The 12,989-nt window shown below is 39.2% G+C and overlaps 1 protein-coding gene across 1 annotated transcript; it reads left to right on the forward strand.

The window, feature by feature from the left end:
• Nucleotides 1–608: 608 nt before the first annotated feature.
• On the forward strand, nt 609–10,638 carry LOC310859960 (tripartite motif-containing protein 16-like; the record flags this gene model as incomplete). Its single annotated transcript, XM_083766727.1, has 6 exons — nt 609–665; nt 3,715–4,083; nt 5,401–5,508; nt 6,052–6,205; nt 9,658–9,717; nt 9,880–10,638. The coding sequence occupies 6 exons, from the start codon at nt 609–611 to the stop codon at nt 10,392–10,394; spliced, it is 1,263 nt and encodes a 420-aa protein (XP_083622853.1). The 3' UTR covers nt 10,395–10,638.
• Between the last annotated feature and the right edge of the window lie 2,351 nt (nt 10,639–12,989).

Genomic DNA, 12,989 nt, shown 5'->3' on the forward strand with positions numbered 1-12,989 from the left:
TTCAGAAGCCTGCCCAATTGGTCAGCTGACTGCCACATCGGCGAATGACGTGTGAGACTTGCACACACTTATACGCCCACATAGTAATGCAGCATGTTAACCCCTTGAGTATAGTACTGTATGTGCCTTTGAGCATGGCATGAACCCCCTCGAGGTTGACTGACTGAACTAACTCGCAAGCTTTGTCTAATTTGTCCCGGAAGCAAGGCAAAATGAGATGGCAGTAAAATCTAATGATCTACCCATATTGCAGGATGTCTTGTCTTCTATCAATTGAAATGATGAGTAAGCATCTATGACAAAGGGCCATGAAAATATGACCTTTAAAAAAAAAAAGGGGTCATGTGGCTCAATTTGCCCCAGGTAAGGGGTAAGTGATCCAAGTCGAGGGCGGGTAAGTTGAACCACATGATATTTTAATGTTAAAAGCTAAAGTTGAACAGATAATGTATTCACTTATCGATAATAATATAATAACAGTTTTCCCTTTTGCAAATAGTCTTATTTATTTGTTTATTTATTATTTAAACAATATTAACCTCAATAACCTGAGCCTAAACCCAACCTTAAGTTGTAGATTGTAGCCTATATGATGTGGAACTGGTACGATGGTAACTCCAGACAGCCTGAACAAGGCTAGGAATCACCCCTTCTCCCTCCCCCTGGTGATATAATGCTATACTGTGATGTATGTATTCTAATATTGTTTACATACTCCATGCAAATAGTGCCATAAATGTTTCTTATACTAAGGTACACACCGCTTATATAGGCCATATACCGGTCATGCAGTTCAGGTCACAGCTGGCTAACATCGAAAGTCTATCAATAGAAGGCCTGGCCATATACGTTGACTAATAAGACACACACACACGCACACACACACACACACACACACACACACACACACTACACAGGTCTACCCCATGACTCTACACACAACGCATAATGGCCTACATGTTGACGAACACACACACACACACACACACACACACACACACACACACACACACACACACACACACACACACACACACACACACACACACACACACACACACACACACACACACACACACACACACGCACACACACACATGCACACACACATTTCACTATCACACACACCCTAAGGAACTGGATCAAATTTGGACACACTGTTCAGCAGAACACAAACCTCGTGCATTTTACCTCGTGCATCTGTGCATATAGGCATCTGTATATAGGCTGCCATGTCTTCTCTGCACTCTTGCTTTTCAGAGGATCTACTGCTGTCGGTCACAATTTGGTAATCTTTGATCGTCCTTGAATAAACACTATACATTCGAAATAAGGACGACGCCTTGGACTCTCTCTTCCTAATTAATTGCTGGGTCTTCTACTCCTATATTATTCACACCCACGAGACTACACTGTCCTGTCTGTCTGGACATTCTGAAGGAACCAGTGACTCTGTACTGTGGAGTTACTGTAGCAGCTGTATCGAGGGTTACTGGGACCAGTATGAGGACACTGGAGTCTACTGCTGTCCCCAGTGCAGAGAGAGCAAAACAGGTCCCAGACCTGTTTTGAGGAACAATTAACACCTTGCTGGCTAGGTGAGATATGACCTTACTAGCAGTGTTGTTTTCGTCGACTAAAACTAAGACGAAAAATGTTCGTCGACTACCTTTTTTCACTGATAAAAACTAAATAGAAACTAAATGAAAACTAAGCTACGATGACTAAAACTAAGACTAAATATATCGACAATTTCGTCGAGAAATAAAAAACAGACACAAATGTTGGGAAGGGACTAGTGGACGATAGATCCAGTATGAGTCATTTTACACTTGGTTGCATGCTGAAAATAGCAGATCTACAACCTCACAACGTGTAAAAACAGTCATTACGACGGCATCAAGGCCCGCCACAAAACACATTTTAGTCCACTAAATCAACTGTGGATTTAGTAAACTAAAACCGCCTGACATTTAGTCGACTAAAATTAGACTAACACTAAGACATTCCAGGTGAAGAAAATGTGACTAAAACTAGATTAAAACTATTCAAAAGACGCTATGACTAAAACTAAAATCAAATTTTGCTGCCAAAAACAACACTGCTTACAAGTTACAACGACACATAAAACTACATTTTGTACCACAGCAGTTCTACTATGCACATGATGTAGTCTATATGGTTATTTGTTCACATTGTATGTTTATATTGATAATGATATAGGCTACATTGTGTGTACCATTAAGAATAACTATTCATTTAAACATGTGTTTAAACCATAGACTGTAAAAAATATGGACAAAGCGTTCCCCGGGTCTAACATGAACGTAAAATGAAGCCTGAAATCCCTTGCATTCTAATGCACTGTAAGTCGCCATCTTTCTAGATCCGTTTTGGACCAGCTGGCCATTGGCTGGCTCCCTTTTGGACCAGCTGGCCATTGGCTGGCCCAGACAACGAGGCGGGACTTCCCCCCTTCTTCTCCGTTGGTTTTTATTTTGACTCGAGTGGGAGGGGAATCCCGATCTTAGACTGTAACGGTAGCCACGCCCTCTAGAACATGCGCGACTTTATGGTCATTTTTTTAAATAAATGGGACCATAATTTTCCAAAAAGAATATTATGACATTAGAAATGAGACTTTAAACTAGTGACTGGAAGCAGAAAGTATTCATGACCATGTTTATTAAGGTAATACAGTCTAGGTGAAGTTGGGCCAAAATACATGGGCCTCTATGGAGCTATGGGGCTTTTTGGGTCCAGTCCAGCGCCACAACAGGCCATTATATGAACTACCGATTTCAAATGAGGCTTCACGAAATATCTGGCTGACTGCCCCCCTGGTTTAAACCCCCAGGGGTCCATGAGGCGGTTAAAGGGCCTCCATAACAATGTGTTAATGGAGCATTACAGTCTGTTTAACCACTGTACACCTATACATCAGCTATTTGAACATTGCAGATCTACAAGCTCACAAGGCATCTGAACACGATATGCAATATCTTTGTTGAAACATTTTAACAACATAAATCTTGTATGGGGGTCCCTGGCAAAATTGTTTTGAGATGGGAGGGGAGTCCGTGGACAAATGCATATTCATTTGAAAACCACTGGTTTAAACAGATGCTATAGTTAAGGTTTGATGGTATTCTAGTACTTTATTCTGTCATTTTGTTGACTAGGGTAATATACTCTGATCTTTGACTTTGTTAGTCACTGCACTGGTTAATAATTCAAACTTAGTGCCCCTATTCTTGGCTTGTAAATGGTGCATTTATATAGCGCCTTTATCCAAGGCGCTTTACAGAGATTGTGCATTCACCCATTCACACACATTCACACACCGTGCAGGGCACCAACCTGCACATTGGGAGCAATTTGGGGTTCAGAGTCTTGCTCAAGGACACTTCGACACTCTGGGGGAGCCCGGGTTTGAGCTAGGAACCTTGCGGTTCCCATTCGGTCACTCTACCCCTGAGCCACTGTCGCCCCAGCTTGTCAGTCATTTAGGGCAAACATAATGGTCCTAGTGGTTAAGAGTGTCTGATAAATGCTTACATTGTAGGCTACATTTTTAACAAGGCAACTCTAACTTTATGAAATGCAAAGTTCAGAACCTGTGTTAAAATAACGTTGCAATGCATTTATCACCATGAAGCTCACAATGACTGTGTTGAATTTCTCCTCAGTGAGTGAGCTCTCCTTTACTTCCAGCTGGTGATGAAGCTGAGCAGTACAGGAGCTCAGCAGTCTCCTGCTGCTCCGCTTTACGCCGGTCCATCAGACGTGGCCTGTGATTTCTGCACCGGAGCCAAACGTCGCAAAGCTCTCATGTCTTGTCTGACATGTCTGGCCTCTTACTGTGAGACTCACCTCCAGCCTCACTACAATGTTCCTGTGTTGAAGAAGCACAAGCTGGTCCCAGCCACCGACAAACTGCAGGAGAAGATGTGCTCCAGTCATGACAAGCTGATGGAGGTGTTCTGTCGCACAGACCAACAGTGTATCTGCTATCTGTGCACCATGGAAGAACACAAGGGCCATGACACGGTGTCAGCTGCTGCAGAGAAGGCAGAGAAAGAGGTAGCACCACCATCACTTGAAGACAAATCATAAGATGGATCATGTTTTAAAGATGGAAGCGAGACTAAATATAGTCTTAAGTTAGTTAGTTCACAAACACATGGACCCCCATCTGAAAATGTTTTGGGCCAGGCACCCCAGAAAAGAAGAAAGTAAATCAAAATAAATTATTTTTAGAGATGTACATTTAAAGCAAGCTCGCAGCATGGCACAAAGCGACACACTGTGAGCTTGTAGATCTGCTTGAGAACAACTTGTTCCTAACTACTGTTCTAAGAGTTTTCTAAAAGATGTATGTATGTTATGAAATCTAAAATGGCACAGATGCCTTCGCAGTTTTAATTATAGGATGAAGTACACTAACTTTGGACCCAAAACAGGATCATATTTCATGTCCATTAATCTTGCCCTTCAAAAGTGTATTTTGGAGAAGTTACACTGTTAATTTAAGATGATTTGTGGTTGTGTATCCAAACTAAACTGTCCAATTTCACTTGTTTTTACCCTGTATCCTGTATTCTCTATCTCCTGATTGGATAGAATTGGTGTCCCGACATGAAAAAGTCCACAATGTTTACAAACCAAACTGTCTCTCTTCCTGCTTCTTGCAGAAACAGCTGGTGACAAGTCAGGAGGAAGTCCAGCAGAAGATCCAGGAGAAAAAGAAGGAGCTGAAAGACCTGAGACAGGTCTTGGAGGCCCTGAACGTGAGTGTTTCTCAAAACTCTTTAAAGGACCACTTCACCACTTCACCACTTTTCAACTAGAAAGCCTGCAGTTCCTCCTATGAGACACAGACTGAGTAGAAAAAATCGTGCCATTTTATCATGATTATTAGTGAGGACCTATTATATGAAGATAGGTAAAAGTAGAAGAAAAGTGGTGAAGTGGTCCTTTAATGTCAAGGACATGAGATGTATTTGACCGGACCCCCATTTCAAAATATTTTGTTCCAGGGACCTCCAGAAGCAAATATTTGAGTTCAAAATGTTTGCTTTACAAATATATTCAAAGATTTTTTTTTGTCACTTAAAATTTCATTCATTTTATCAACAAATCAAAGATTTACACACATTTTCAAGATTTTTTGAAAATGGCAGATCTACAAGCTCATATTGTGGCACCAAGTGACATGATATGAGCTTGAAAACAGCCAACGTATAAAATATAGTGTGTGTGTGCGCTAAGCAGAGCTCTGCAGAAGCAGCAGTGGAGGCCAGTGACAGGATCTTCAGTGAGATGATGATCTCCATTGAGAGAAGATGTGGTGAGCTCAAACAACTGATCAGAGATCAGCAGCAGAATGCGGTGGCTCAGATTGAGGCTCTCCTGAGACAGCAGGAACAGACCCTGGAGCAGCTGGAGAGGAGACATGCTGAGCTGGAGGAGCTGTCCAACACTGAGGACATCATCACATTCATTCAGGTTCCACACGTGGCTTTTTGACACTTTGGTTTTGAAGGAACAAATCGGCTTCATATTTCATCCCATTCCATCATTATTATTTCCACTATACATTTAAATTTGTAGCATAGTAGAATTATGAAATAATTTTGAGCAATTGTTGTTCGTAGATTAGAACATAAATGTAATTTTTGTAAAATGATATTGTTAATTATTATTCTTATGTATGAGAATGAAAGGCAAATTAAATTCATCATAATTTATTACAGAGAACATTTACTGATAGTTTGTCAACAGTTTGGCTGACTGCGTAAAACGGCTTACACGACTCATTAAGTCTTGTAACGTGTGTGTGTGTGTGTGTGTGTGTGTGTGTGTGTGTGTGTGTGTGTGTGTGTGTGTGTGTGTGTGTGTGTGTGTGTGTGTGTGTGTGTGTGTGTGTGTGTGCGTGTGCGTGTGCGTGCAATCCGTACATTAAGTAACTGGTTGAACAACAAGGACATCAGCTCATTGATCATCCCTGTCTAAAGTGGTTTACTGGTCTCTCTGCTTGTCTCTCTCCAGAGTTTCCAGTCTCTCCCCAGTTACACTGGATCTCCAGTCTCACCCAGTGTGGTCGTCGGTCCTCTGAGGTCCTTCACAGATGTGACTGATGTCGTGTCTGGTCTGAGAGACCAACTGGACAACATCCTGACGACAACTTGTCTTCAGGATGGAGGTGTTTAGTGTTTTTCATAGTAAACATGGATGGATGGAGCCAAAAACAGACCGATGGTACACAGTAGGCTGTCTGTCAGATTGGACAGTAAAATAAGAATTAAGCAAGAATATTACTCAAAGGAGAGATGAGATTTAAATGGGTTTTGTAGTTCTTCTAAGCACCCTCTACTGTGCAGTACATTTCTATGTTGAATGGATTTTATACAGGTGGGAGTATGTCTATACTGTGCTGTGCACCATCGATTATTATTAATATTACTTGCGCAAGCAGAGCGTGCAAGTAATGTTTTTTGTCCGGTGCTCCGATGCGTATGTCCCGTGTATGACGTAATGATTCATTTGTGCTTGATATGGCATTGGTGTCAGATTACATACAGGGGCATTACCTTTAACCCATTCTGACCTGAGATCAGATTCATACGAGGTTTCCACTGGACACACACTGGTCTGATTAACCCATTCTGACCCGAGATCAGATTCTAAAAAATGTCAGTCGTTCTTCGATTTTTCAAAAATAGCTAAAGCATAACATGATGCTAACACCAACATGGGTTCCCGTTCAGAATGGGTTATATAATATAATTGGCGTCATGCTCCCAGAATACGTCGCACATAGCTAAACCTAATAATTCAATATTGAAACCGTTACTTCACAGAGAGGCTTCGTAGCGGTCGACAGTACTTGCGTATTGCGGCCTACTTGTGTGCAACACGCAAGTAGGCACTCGACAGAGTACAGTTCTAGTTATTATTATTTTGTTATTACTTGAGCAAACAGAGCGCGCAAGTACTAGTTTCGCCCAGGACGATATTCGATGCGTATGAACCATCCCAGGAAATGACGTAATGACTACTTGTGCCTGATACGGCAGTGGTGCCAGATTACATTATGTATACATAGGAGCATTACCTTTAATCCTCCCGACACTAAAACATATCGTCATTACGTCACCATCGAAAACCAATTACACTCTGGCATTGGGTCCTTTAATCCACATCTTTATTACGTCATCATTGAGAGCTAGTTATACCAGTTATACCCTGATGTCATATGCTGGGACGGTGCATACGCATCAAAAGTGGCTGGGACGGTGCATACGCATCAAAAGTGGCGCAAAGGAACCACAGTATACCGCTAATCAACTTACAAATTACATATACATATACACAGAGGCATTTAGTATTAATATCACTATAGTCCAAGATTAAGTACATTTAAAGCAATTGACAATTTAAAATAAATAATTCAATAATTATACTGTATACGTGATAACATATTTTATTTCAGTTCATATACCTTTTTTTTCCATCGGATATCGATGATTTATTTTTCTTTGAGAAACTAAAAAGGTATCCAGAATAATTATAAATCGATAAAACTGTATTTCTTTTATAAATAGAAACTTGTACCATACTTCATAATACTACTTTTTTACATGCATAAAGTAGGTAGGTAGCAAATAGATAATAATTCAACATTTTAAACGTTCCTTCACAGAGAAGCTGAGATTTGACAGTTTGTAGCGGTCGACAGTACTTGCGCTCTGCTTGTTGCACACTAGTAGGCCTACTAGTGTGCAACAAGCAAGTATAGGCACTCGACAGAGTGCAGTTCTAGTTATTATTATTATTATTATTACTTGCGCAAGCAGAGCGCGCAAGTAATAATTTCGCCCGGTCTCTTCCGCCGTGACAGCTGTCCCGCCATTCGATGTTTATGCAGAAAAACATCAAATCTGTGCCTGTTTTGCTGGGACCAAACGACCACAAATTACCATATTTCTTACGTCATCATTTAGAGCTAGTCATACGTATACTATATACATAATCAGTATAAAATAAAATAGCAAATTGTGCCTGATCTGCTGTGACCAGAGTACGTGTTGTGTATATGTATGACTAGCTCTCAATGATGACGTAAGAAATATGGTCATTTGTGTAATCTGGTCCCAGCAAACCAGGCACAGATTTGCTGTTTTCTTGCATAAACATCAAATGGCGGGACGGCTGTCACGGTTTTTGGTGCAAAGTAACCACAGTATACCGCTAATCAACTTACAACTACATACTCTATATAGTATATGTATATGTATACGTATATGTATACGTATGTCTTACGTCATCATTGAGAGCTAGTCATACGTATACTATATACATAATCAGTAAATACGTATACTACATACATAATCAGTAAAAAATAAAATAGCAAATTGTGCCTGATCTGCTGGGACCAGAGTACGTGGTGTGTATATGTATGACTAGCTCTCAATAATGAGGTAAGAAATATGGTCATTTGTGTAATCTGTCACGGTTTTTGGCGCAAAGTAACGACAGTATACCACTAATCAACTTACAACTACATACTCCATATAGTATATCAGACAGATCAGGCACAATTTGCTATTGTATAACTGCTCTCAATGATGACGTAAGTAATACAACATTATGTTTCTGGGGTGTATAAAAGTAACGAAAGTGTCAAAAAGTTAACCATAAATGTTAACGTTAGTGTAGTGTGCAAACAATTAAATACAAACCCAACTACAGATTACGGAAATATTTTAACAAATGTGAAAGTATTATTACAGAAATTGAAGTTAGAGACACTTATTACTCTGATCATGATTTAGTATTAATATCACTATAGTCCAACATGAAATACATTTAAAACAATTGACAATTTACAATAAGTAATACAATAATTATACTGTATAATATATTTTAATTCAGTTTATATACTTTTTATTTCATCACATATCAATGATTTATTTTTCTTTGAAAATAAAGATAGAAACTTGAACCATACTTCATAATACTAGGTGTTTACATGCATAAAGTAGATAGGTAGCAAATAGTTACACCTAATAATTAGACATTTCAAACGCTCCTTCACAGAGATATTGAGATTCCACCGTTTACAGAATAATTATACTGTATAACATATTTTAATTCAATTTATATACCTTTTTTTTTCATCACATATCAATGATTTATTTTTCTTTAAAAAACTAAAAAGGGATCCAGAATATATCTACATCGATAAAACTGTATTTCTTATATAGATAGAAACTTGAACCATACTTAATAATACTAGGTGTTTATATGCATAAAGTAGGTAGGTAACAAATAGTTACACCTACAACGGTCAAAAGTACTTGCGCGCTCTGCTTGCGCACTAGTTGGCCATTTATGGCCTACTAGTGTGCAACAAGCAAGTATGCACTCGACAGAGTGCAGTTCTGGTTATTATTATTATTATTATTATTATTATTATTAATATTATTATTATTATTATATATTTTTGAGGAGTTCTCTCTCCTGATTTGTTGACAGGTGTAACCACCTGAAAATGTATTCTCTGTTTCTTTTTAGCTTTAACTTTTTGACAAAACACTTCAGTTGAATCCATCCTTCAGAATGACGAGGTTTACTCTTTTCTTGTGTCTCCAGTGTGTGCAGTTGATGTTGATGATCCAGCGGAGCCTCAGACCAGAAAGGACTTCTTACAATGTGAGTCCATGTTGAATGTTGTTTCTGAACGTTGACGTTTCAACCTGACATGTTATTTGAAGCTCGGTCTAATGAGTTTGATCTGAGAGAATTATTAACTCTAAACACAATGAGGTTCATGAGGTTTTGATTTTCTTTTGTCGTGTGTTCAACTTCTCACAGATTCCTGTCCTCTGTCTCTGGACATGAACACGATAAGCAAACATCTCTCCCTGTCAGAGGAGAAGAGGAAGGTGACTAGAACACAACAACGACAACCTTACCCTAATAATGCAGAGAGATTTGATGAGTACAGTCAGGTGTTGTGTACAGAGGGTCTGTCTGAACGTAGTTACTGGGAAGTAGAGAGGAGTGGTAGAGATGTTGGTATAGCAGTCTGTTATAAAGACACCGACAGACGAACCCGATTTGGATACAATGATAAATCCTGGTGTTTATTGTGCTATGGTAACGACTACTGGTTCAGACACAACAGTGTTGACACTAAAGTGTCAGGGCCTGTCTCCTCCAGATTGGGGGTGTATCTGGATCACAAGGCAGGCACCCTGTCCTTCTACAGTGTTTCTGACACAATGACCCTCCTCCACACAGTTCAAACCACGTTCACACAACCTCTCTATCCAGGGATATGGCTTTGGCAATCTGGAGATACAGCAGAGCTGTGTAAGACATGGTAGACATGTTAAGAATACTGATGACGATATTCAGTAGAACACTTTGTTTTCTTCATTTTGATTGTAGTTGTTCACTTCTAGATGAATCATGTTAGAACCTTCATGATCAATCAACCAATTGATTGTGTTCTGCTCATTGCATTTCTTTGCAGATCAATGGTTATTCAGTATGTCTGTTATCCTGTTCATGTTACTACAGAGCCCTCTGTCAGGCTGTGGAGCCTTTTATGCCTCATTGTGAGCTTGTAGATCGGCTATATGTTCAAAAGGCCTAAATGTATATAGTAGTGTTGAAGTGATTAATGTATATGGTTTCGAATAATTATCAAAATCTACAAAGTATTAGTAGTAATTCAAATTTTCAAATAATTGTAGTGTAGTAAAAGTACATAATTTGGATCTGAGATGTAGTGGAGCATAAGTAATAGTGTTGGAAATTGAAAATACTCAAGTTGAAGTACAAATACCTCAAAATTGTACTTAAGTACAGTACTTTAGTATATGTACTGTTAATTTCCACCACTGCTTATTGTGAAACACAGTTTTATCAGTCAACAGTAAACAACATGTAGAGTGTATACAGGGTATCTCTGCCCATTTCTAAAGTGACAATTTAACATCATGACTCTGATGAAGACCGCATTGAGGTGTAAACGTTAGTCGTTCTCTTGTACTAGCAGCTAATAAAAAGGTTTAAAATGTCCGTGCTGCTCCAGTGTCCTCTCCTCCTGCAACATGTGTCCTTGTTCCTGTGATGCAGCGGAGCAGACATTCCAGGCTTGAGGCGCGTTGCTAGACTCCCTTTGTGACAATTTCATCACTTTTAGACCCTTTGAATACCTCCAAGACGAAAATGAACATTTCTGCATCAAAAGTAATCACCAGATTACTTTTACTGTCTTGTACTGTCTGTCTGTGTTTTTTTTATTTGTCTTGTTCTGACCTTGATTGGGGGGAGGGGGGAATATTTACATATGGATACAGCAAAATGTACATGTTTATTCATTGCTGCATCAATAAAAATAAAGTGTTAAAAAGAATAATCAACTGATTTTCACAATATCTTTTTTATTCAAACTAAATGTAACTAAACACATTATTTTGGGGGGTCTCCAGTTCAAATGTGATTAATGTGGTGGGCTGCAGCTGGTGATTACAGTCGTTCTCAGGTGTAATTATTCCTCAATGTCTAAATCGAATTAAACAGTTAATCAAAATAATTGATTTTGTAGCTTATGAAAATATATTTTAACAAGGTGAACAATGTTTGTTTTTGGAGGCCCACTTTGCACTTTTGCAAGAATTCAACATTTTAGATTTAGTTTGAATTTGATTAGTTATATTTGTAACTGAAGCTGTATAAACATGATGGGAGACGTGGCATGTTAGCATACCTCTACTAAAAGTAGTGTATTTCACCCTGACACAAGAGATGCTGCATTAGGTTATTATGGGGACACAAATGGAACCGAATACTGAATGACCAGCTAGGACTTGACACGTGCAATCCAGCAGGGGGAGCCCTTGTCATTGAGATATAATAATGAGTAGGAGCAGAGAGGATACTGATTGATTTGCAGCTTTATTAAACACATTATTAATATTTACATCTACAGACCTTTGTTCAGCATTCTTATATCAGCCTCAATCCACCGTCTTTTAATACAAAAACATACAGTATATAAAAACAACTGTCTCTCTCTCTAAGGGTGCTGTATTTACAACAAGAGTATAGGCTACATACACAGTGATTACAACATAGAAATATACAGTTTGCCTAATATGTATTCTTACCATCATGGTCTTGTATAGGCCAGTCCAATACTGTAGCCTACCATGTTGTCTCCACATACCACATATAGGCCTACAGTAGCTATACATGCCCTAGTAGGCTACAGTGATTACATTATAATGTACAGTTGACAGACCCGTCCATGACTGTAGCCCAGGGGTAGGCAACCTTAGGCACGGGTGCCAACATCGGCACAGGGGAGGGTGATCACTGGCACACTGGCATTAGTGTGAGAGAGAGAAGGTTTTTCTTTTAAAATTAAATATTCCAAAAAAGTGTATAGTCAGTTAAATTGAGTCTATTCACATCTACACATTACATGATAATTTACATCCTGCACATAATTGTACATTCATTCAAAGTCCTAACTCATGACTGGGGAGGGATTAGGTGGGTTATTGCTCTGAGCTGAATGATCATTACAAAGATCTTTCTAAGCTTGTTATGTATATCCTATATGGACAATCAAAATCAATTGGGAATATTTCATTTTGATGTCGTGTCATAATTCTGATTGTAGATCTCAATACAACACATAAGTGAATAACATGTAGAGACTAGTGAAGTCAAACCTGTTTTACTTCCTTGAATGACTCACACAGGGTTGTAAAGGTACACACACGTATGTATCTGCACGCGCGCGCGCACGCACACACACACACACACACACACACACACACACACACACACACACACACACACACACACACACACACACACACACACACACACACACACACACACACACACACACACACACACACACACACACACACACACACACACACAATAATCTGTGACAAATA

The sequence above is a fragment of the Protomyctophum parallelum genome (assembly GCF_964188405.1).
Source record: "Protomyctophum parallelum genome assembly, chromosome: 6".
Taxonomy (NCBI): Eukaryota; Metazoa; Chordata; class Actinopteri; order Myctophiformes; family Myctophidae; genus Protomyctophum; species Protomyctophum parallelum.